We start from the raw sequence: 7,889 nt of genomic DNA on the forward strand, positions 1-7,889 counted from the left end.
CTGCGTCTACAACTGCAGTTTCTGCTGCTTTGGTTCATCCGTCAGATTGGAGGAGACAGAGGCGGAGGCGGAGGCGGAGGCAGAAGAGAAGGAGGGGGAGGAGGTAAAGAAGGAAGAACGGGAGGAGAGAAGGGGGAGGGAAGAAGGGGAAGGAAAACGCTGAAGGAGGAGGGGGAAAAGAAAGAGGAGGAGGGAGAGAAGGGGAGGAGAAAGAGGCGGAGGAGGGGGGGGAGGAGAAATAGAAGCAGGAGGAGGAGAAAGAGGAGGAGGCGATGAACAACTTACCCTGTGAGCTCTCTTTGGGGAATACGTGCATCGAGATTCAGATCTGCGTGTGAAATCTGTACAAAGTCTCCGCCACTACAGGTCTGCCTCCCCTCCCCGCCCCCCGCACCATCGGTCCCCCCTTCTTTCCGCTTTCTCTGCTGTGTCAGAAAGACCGACACAGAACTATCTCTGTTTCTGGCTCCACTGCCAGTGGAGTTTTCATTCAGACTTTCCGAAGAGAGGTGGAGAAACCTAAAGACTCAGGAGAAGAAGAGGTCTTTTGAGCCAAATGGGGCATTAGTTCTTCTGCTTTTCTCAGCATGGATAAACCCTTTCCTCAAGGTAAGCCATAGGGGTTCGCTCTTAAAGACCCTAGAATTCTTTCTGTGCAATGCACAGATTGCCATTCATTCCAGCCATCGTGTGTGTGTGTGTGTGTGTGTGTGTGTGTGTGTTTGCGCGCGTGTGTGCGTGTGCGCGCGCGTGTGTGCACGCGTACAAGAGCAAACGCGTGGGTAAAATAAAATGAAAACCATTTAAATGAGATTTAAATGAATCAGCTTTTGCACAAAACTATCTGTATTGAAAATTTATAAATCAAAATGGAACTTCAAAATAACCCTTTTGTAGCCAAATGTCAATTTAATTTCTAGCCTGTTGACCTTTAAATGCGTTTTCGGTGCCTCAGCCCCTTATAGCGCAGCCCGACCACCCAAGCTGAGGACGTAGGGAGAGCCCTTGCTGAGGCCAGTCTGGCTGCCCAGCGGGCATCCTGTCAGCGTGGGGCTAGTCTGCTATTGGCTCACAAGTCTGGGCTGTGCATCGTTCAGATTTCATCACATCACCTTGCCCTGGGTAGAAATGGCGCAAGCTGACACGGCATAACCCCCTACTTACATTGAGTCAGAGCAGTGATTTAGAAATCTCTGGATCCATGCCTGCGTGTGTGTGCACATGTCTCTGTGTGGCGTCCAGAAATTTTGTCAGAAGTAGGAACCTGTGAGCATGTCCAGTTAGCCAATAAGCATTGATAGGACCTAGTGCAGTAGTTTATATTCCCTTCCATTCCTGTAGCAAATTATTATTATCATTCACCCCTGCGTGCTGCAAACCAAGTTGGGTGAACAGAAAACAGACCTTGAACTCTTAAACAGAAAACCTATTTGGAAATGCAAACTATTGTTGCTTTTCTGAGTACATTAAAACCTCATTGTAACATAATGTGCTATTACATGAATTTGGATATACCAGGTGTTAAATCATGTTCCCAACAAGTCGGCTGCATACATACATACCAATAAGGCACAGACTAGCATTTTATCCACAAGGAAGTATTAGTCTTACTCCCTGTACCTCTAAGTAAACATTTGCTAAGACTTTAGTCTATGCTATGCATTTTGGTTTCTTTGTGTTCTGTTTTTAGGACTCTCTAGCTGTAAAACAATCTAGATGGTGGTCTGAGTGACTTGGATTTGGAGGGTTTTTATTCAGAGTTGAGGAGTTGGGTAGTGAGGAATTAAAAAATCTAAAGGAAGGAGACTAATTCTTCATGAGAGACTTTTTGAGACAGAGAAATGCAACCAACAAACCCAACATAAAACATTTAGCGTATCAAGACAAGAAGGGGCTTTAAAAGCCCTCCTTTTGTGCCCCTCATTTTGCAGGTAAAGAAACTGAGGCTTGGGATGGAAGTCACTTGCGCACAGTCACAGAAACAAAGTAGAACTGGAATTAGGACTAGAACTTAAATTTCTTGTATCTTATTAGAGGATTTGAGGTTTAAAGAAAGATTCCTACTTCTTAAATGAACAACTAGCATTCTCTTCGGGATTAGAATTATGTGAATTCATTTGTTGTTACGGTTTTGCCATGTCCTGCTTATCACTGAAACGCCTATATCTTTAAAAATGCAAGACTCTCCGGTTTGAAATAAACTGCCATGAGTCTTCATGAAACTATTAAGTAATGAATAGGACTAGGGTAGCAAAGTGACAAGTTAAGAGTTAAATGTGGTGAGAACCTGGCAGCTCCAGCAAGATGTATGTGGTAGGAGGGAGGCCCAGTCAGTGGCTGAGAGGTTAGTAATGTAAACTATATACAACTTGGTATTTGTAAGGGGGGGGTGCTTTGATAGACATGCAAATGCTTTTGCACAGAGAGGGATTTTTGGAGAGCAGACTTTGGAACAGTAGAACTAAGAAAACATATAAAGCCATAGCAGAAATTCCCCCTATGTTTGCTTTCAGTTATTCTGAGAACGGGTGTATATAACAGCAGAGCACAGAAAAAAGTAACACAGCCCAGAGCTGTTACACAGTAAGGTACAAAACAGCATTGAACCCATGGGAGTGGGAGAAAGCAGGAGCCAGGCTCTCCTTCTTTCCCGTCCTCTTTGAAATTGAGGTTGAGTCATATTGTTGCAGGAAGGATTTAGCAGAGAAATCAGAGCTGTGTTAAGGTATTAGCACAGTAGGGCTTTAGATAGGGAAGTTTTCAATTTTGGTCTCAACATGGCTGATTTTAGGTTCCAGGAAGTAAATATATTTTTCTTTCATTAACAAACACCATTTCCTGAATAGGTTTAGCTGTCTAGTCCCTTAGTTGGCATAAGAAAAGACATTTCTGTCGAGGTGAACATAGAAAATTTCAGGGCTACAGAAAAGCTGTTGAGAAAGCTATGAACACCTGGCCAGAGGGAGTGGGATGGGAGTGGGTTTACAATGCATCATTCATCACTGCAGAGGAACTACGTGACAGAAATCACTAGACCCCACCAATGTACAGCCAGGACTTGTAATCACCTTGGCTCCTATTTAATAATATTTGCATATTCTCTCATTTAATAGAATATGGAACTGACCAACAGCACAGTTTCTTAACTGTTTTTGCTCACAATGAATGGCCCTTTAATGGGTAGATTTCTGAATCATAAACATGCATGCAGTAGTAGTTTTTCATCTAATCTATCTGCTGTAGCAGTCTCTTGCTTATCTGTTTCTTAACTTGTACCTTCCCCTACAGTGTCTATTTCAGTTCATCCTGTCAGATTGGCGAACAATTTACAATCGTTCAATCTTGTTTTATCCTCCTCAGCACCCTAATTTTACCCAGGTCCTCCTGCCCTCTGTATTGCAGATTTTCCACAGTCCATTCTAATAAAAGATTTTGCAGGGCAGGAAGAGACCTTCCGAGTTCATTCTGTTAGGTCCCTTGTAAACAAACCAATGCCCAAAGCTTCCTTTAATCATCCAACTAAGCATCTCAACTTCTCAGTCTTGCAGCAGTCTAATCAATATCTAGATACACCTTCTCAACCTAAGCACGGTATATACCCTTCTGCTGCCAAGACAGGATCCCCTTTGAACACAGTTCTGAGTCATTTCAATTATGACCTAGATTCCTCCAAGCTTAGCTTTTGAACCTTCTGGGCATGTCTCTGAGATACGTACTGATACCCTTGGAATTCCATATGATTATATCTCTAGTAACTTTGAGGCCTTGTATGCCTTCCTTTGAGTTATTGATTTTTGGAATTTCCAATGTGATTTGAATCTAGTTTCCTTTGGGAAATCAAGGAGTCTAAAATGCATCCAGTGTACTTGTTACTGTTCTTATAGTATAAAAGACAAGGAGAGCCCCACACATTCTTTATCTGATCAATGGGGAATAAATCTATTTCTTATAAATTTGCCAAAAGAATTCTCCTGATCCAAAACTTCGACATCCATATACCCTTTAGGTCAGTTTTGAACAATGTTTCTTTGTTTATTTAGGTGTTCGAATGAAAACTACTTTTTCCTTTCCAAAGCTAAGATTATTAGTCTTAACAAAGTACAGCAAAAGTAGATGTTGGAGGCTTCAGGACGCTGTGATCCAAGGACATAAAAGAGACATAAATTTTGCTTCTGAATGCCCAAATGAACAAGGGCATATTGCTTAGTTTACCCTCAAGGATTGAACGGGTGGAAGGTATAGACAAAGGTAATTTTTTTTTTTTTTTGCCAAACTGTGTAGTTACAAAATGATAAGACCATAATAGGGTTCAGTCCTTCAAAATCAGCTAGTTTACCCCTATGATTATATAGATAGTGAAATTGAGGCCCAAAGGAAGCAAGTGATTTGACAAAAGTTTTATAGATATTTGAGCCTTAGAATGGCCACAGTATTTATCTGCATTCTCTTGTGCTGCATTAAATGACACGAAAACAACTAGCTAAAAAGTGAAATTATAGTCAGACTGGTTCTTCTATGTGATGTGCCAGAAAGTTATTTTTAACCAAATTAAATCTTCTTTTCAAAAAATGAACAGATGTAAATTCAACTAAACAGGTTTGCATGGGGATATAGCCTGAAAAGGCAATGAGTCTGGTCATATTATTAGTCACTGAGGCCTTTATGAACGGCATCCTTGTTTCTCCTGTTATTGAGCTTTGGGCACATTTCAGTGTCGTGTTTGCTTGCTTATGGAAATCCAATCAAGCACTATCCTCTTTCACTTGTTCATTTCTATTACTCATTCAAGCTTTGCATTCTATACAGTAGTGTGAGTAATCCATCTATTTTGAGGAGGCCTGAAATATGATGGATTTCAAGTATATACTTTATTCATGCTGGTGTTTCCTAGGTCCTAATGCCTCCAGGATGACTCTGGGATTTCGGTTTAGGTTTGCTTGTGTACACCTTCTTGGTTGCTCAGTCTTCCAGGTGTTGCAATACAGTAATCTACTGTTTGTACAACATTTTCCTCATCGTCACCATTATCAGTACTAGGCTCGATGAGATCTTTCAGGGAATTACCAGCCACCAGTTCCTGATTGTGCTACAATGGAGACACAAGCATATATGCTTTCTAGATATTCAGCTTGGTTTAGATCTGATATAAGAACATTGTTGCTCTTTAAGAAAACCAATTTATTGTGTAAGGTAAAGATAGGGAAAAGCAGTTCAAGTGGATTCTGCCTAGTAAGACCCATCAATGTAGACTTGACTTAGAGTGGTAATAGGTACAAATACAGATGATATTTCAAGTAATTCTGGGTTCATCTTTTATGGTTCCCTCATCCCCAGTGTTACTCCCACATGTATAAAAGTTTGATTCTGGAGGCACACTGCCACTTAGAAAGAATTCTCTCTTCAGTAAGTTACAGCAGCATAAAGGTGAGAACTGCAAGACGATTAGTCTTGGCTTCCTTAACATTTTGGAAAGTTTTTTTCCTATCATTCTGCATATAGCCGGACTTTTGCCTCCTGTGTCTCTGCCATATCAGGGCCATTATTACATCTTGCTTGCCTGTATTCACTAAATCAAGCAATTCCATTCTCATCTGTTTACTTATGCTTATTGGAAATTTCGCTGAAGGGAGAATTTTGATTGATGACACATATATGTTCATCTGTATTTCTCTCTCTAACATACACAGTCACACAACTTCTCATGGAAGTTTACATGGCATTGCTTCAGGACGTAGCCTTTGCATTTGAAATTAGGTCTCATTTTTATTAGAATTTTGATTCTCAAGGCCTAGATTTCTGTTAGGAAACATCTGAATGAGGTAGCTGCTCCTGTGACCCTAGTCATATGATGAAATACAAAAGCAATCAATGATCTGAGCTTTGGTCCCAGAGTGCTTTATAGTCTGGATAAGTCGACCGGATTTGTGTGTAAAGAAGTAGGCAAGGTCCATTACAGAATAAAAGTGTAACAGTAGGACCACCCTAAAGTCCCAGGGGGTCGTGGGAGAGGAGGCAGGGCTCGAGCTTCGTTTAGCTCCCCGCAAAGTATCCAGGCCGATGTGTTCTCATGTGTTGTTTCTATTTCTTCTCTCCTAGGATTTTCTGATGTGCCCTAAAGTCCATGTAACAACAAGGGCTCTTTATCACCATAAGTGCCACCCTGATCCAAAACCACTCAGAACTCAAGAATCAAGGCAACATGGATGCTGCAGTGACAGATGATTTCCAACAAATTCTCCCTATTGAACAGCTGCGCTCTACTCATGCTAGCAATGATTATGTGGAACGGCCTCCAGTCCCCTGTAAACAGGCCCTCTCCAGCCCTTCACTTATAGTGCAAACCCACAAATCTGATTGGTCCCTGGCTACCATGCCCACTGCTCTTCCCCGCAGTCTCAGCCAGTGCCATCAACTGCAGCCCCTGCCTCAGCATCTGAGCCAATCTAGCATTGCTAGCTCCATGTCCCATAGCACCACTGCCTCCGATCAAAGGCTCTTGGCCAGCATTACCCCCTCACCTTCAGGCCAGTCCATCGTCCGAACGCAGCCTGGAGCAGGGCCCCACCCAAAGGTCGATGGTGCTCTGAAGGGAGAAGCGGAGCAATCTTCAGTGCACCCCAGTGAGCACCTCTTCATCTGCGAGGAGTGTGGGCGTTGCAAATGTGTCCTCTGCACAGCAGCTCGTCCTCTCCCCTCCTGCTGGCTGTGCAACCAGCGTTGCCTTTGCTCTGCTGAGAGCCTCCTAGATTATGGCACTTGCCTTTGCTGTGTTAAGGGCCTCTTCTACCACTGCTCCACTGATGATGAAGACAACTGCGCTGATGAGCCCTGCTCCTGTGGGCCTAGCTCTTGCTTTGTCCGCTGGGCAGCCATGAGCCTCATCTCCCTCTTCCTACCTTGCCTGTGCTGCTACCTGCCTACCCGTGGATGCCTCCATCTGTGCCAGCAGGCCTACGACAGCCTCCGGCGGCCAGGCTGCCGCTGTAAGAGGCACACCAACACTGTGTGCAGAAAAATCTCTTCTGGTAGTGCACCGTTCCCCAAGGCCCAGGAGAAGTCTGTATGACCTCTCCACAAGATGGATCCAGAGCTTTCTCCTTCTAGCCCCCATCAGTAAAGTATAGGCTTCATCTTTGAAGAGGGGGAGGAGGAGGAAAGTAGCCAAAGTTTGGGCCTCACCAATTTTGTTCCTGCGGTGTCAGGGGAATGGCCAAGTACATCCTGGTGCAGGATGCCTTGCTCTTTCTCGCAGTATCTATCCCACTCCTCTTCAACCTTTTTACACCTTGCCATTTTAGCCCTGCGGCTGTCATGGCAAAATCAGGTGATACATAGGCATGATATTTGGACACCAAGGGCTGACAGAGCCTGCAACATGGAGGTTTATGGGCTCCCCAATGTAATGCCTCTCCATGTAGGCTCTGAGAATCACTCTACTTTCCACAGTGCCTTTGGAAACTTTCTTCTAAGATGGTTTTCACAGGTCCCTGTGGAACTGCATTCAATATTCCAGGGAATCTGATCCCTTCTCCCTGTTTACTGGCCTTCTCTTCTTTAGTCTCTTTTTCTCCCTCTCTCCTCTTGTTCTTTCCTCCTGCCCTGTTCATTCCCAGCCTTTCTCCTTTTACTTTTCCTTTCTCTTCTTTCTCTCTCCCTTCCTTCTACTCCTTAACTCCCTCCCTTTGAGACTAATCCATCCTCTACCTGTATTTCTGTTTGGTTTGATCTACTTTGTCTCTCCCTCTACCTGTCCTTCTTTCTCTACTATTTCCAAAAGTGCTGTTTTTCCATAGGTGTTTCCTCTGACGCCAAACTTTGCTATGCTATACTATTCACTAAATTTTATTAAGGGAAATGGATTACTGTAATGAACTGATCACTAGCAATAG

At 43.3% G+C, this 7,889-nt stretch overlaps 1 protein-coding gene across 1 annotated transcript; it reads left to right on the forward strand.

The window, feature by feature from the left end:
- The first annotated feature begins 445 nt into the window (after positions 1-445).
- On the forward strand, positions 446-7,354 carry SPRY3 (sprouty RTK signaling antagonist 3). The gene is made up of 2 exons (XM_029930896.1): positions 446-609; positions 6,097-7,354. Exon 2 carries the CDS (start codon positions 6,200-6,202, stop codon positions 7,064-7,066), a length of 867 nt encoding a protein of 288 aa, XP_029786756.1. The 5' UTR covers positions 446-609; positions 6,097-6,199; the 3' UTR covers positions 7,067-7,354.
- Positions 7,355-7,889: the final 535 nt, after the last annotated feature.

Source organism: Suricata suricatta, chromosome X, assembly GCF_006229205.1.
Source record: "Suricata suricatta isolate VVHF042 chromosome X, meerkat_22Aug2017_6uvM2_HiC, whole genome shotgun sequence".
In the NCBI taxonomy this organism is placed as follows: domain Eukaryota; kingdom Metazoa; phylum Chordata; class Mammalia; order Carnivora; family Herpestidae; genus Suricata; species Suricata suricatta.

Excerpts from the sequence above, each read along its gene's own strand:
- SPRY3 (XM_029930896.1), top strand. The coding sequence starts at position 6,200 with ATGGATGCTGCAGTGACAGATGATTTCCAACAAATTCTCCCTATTGAA.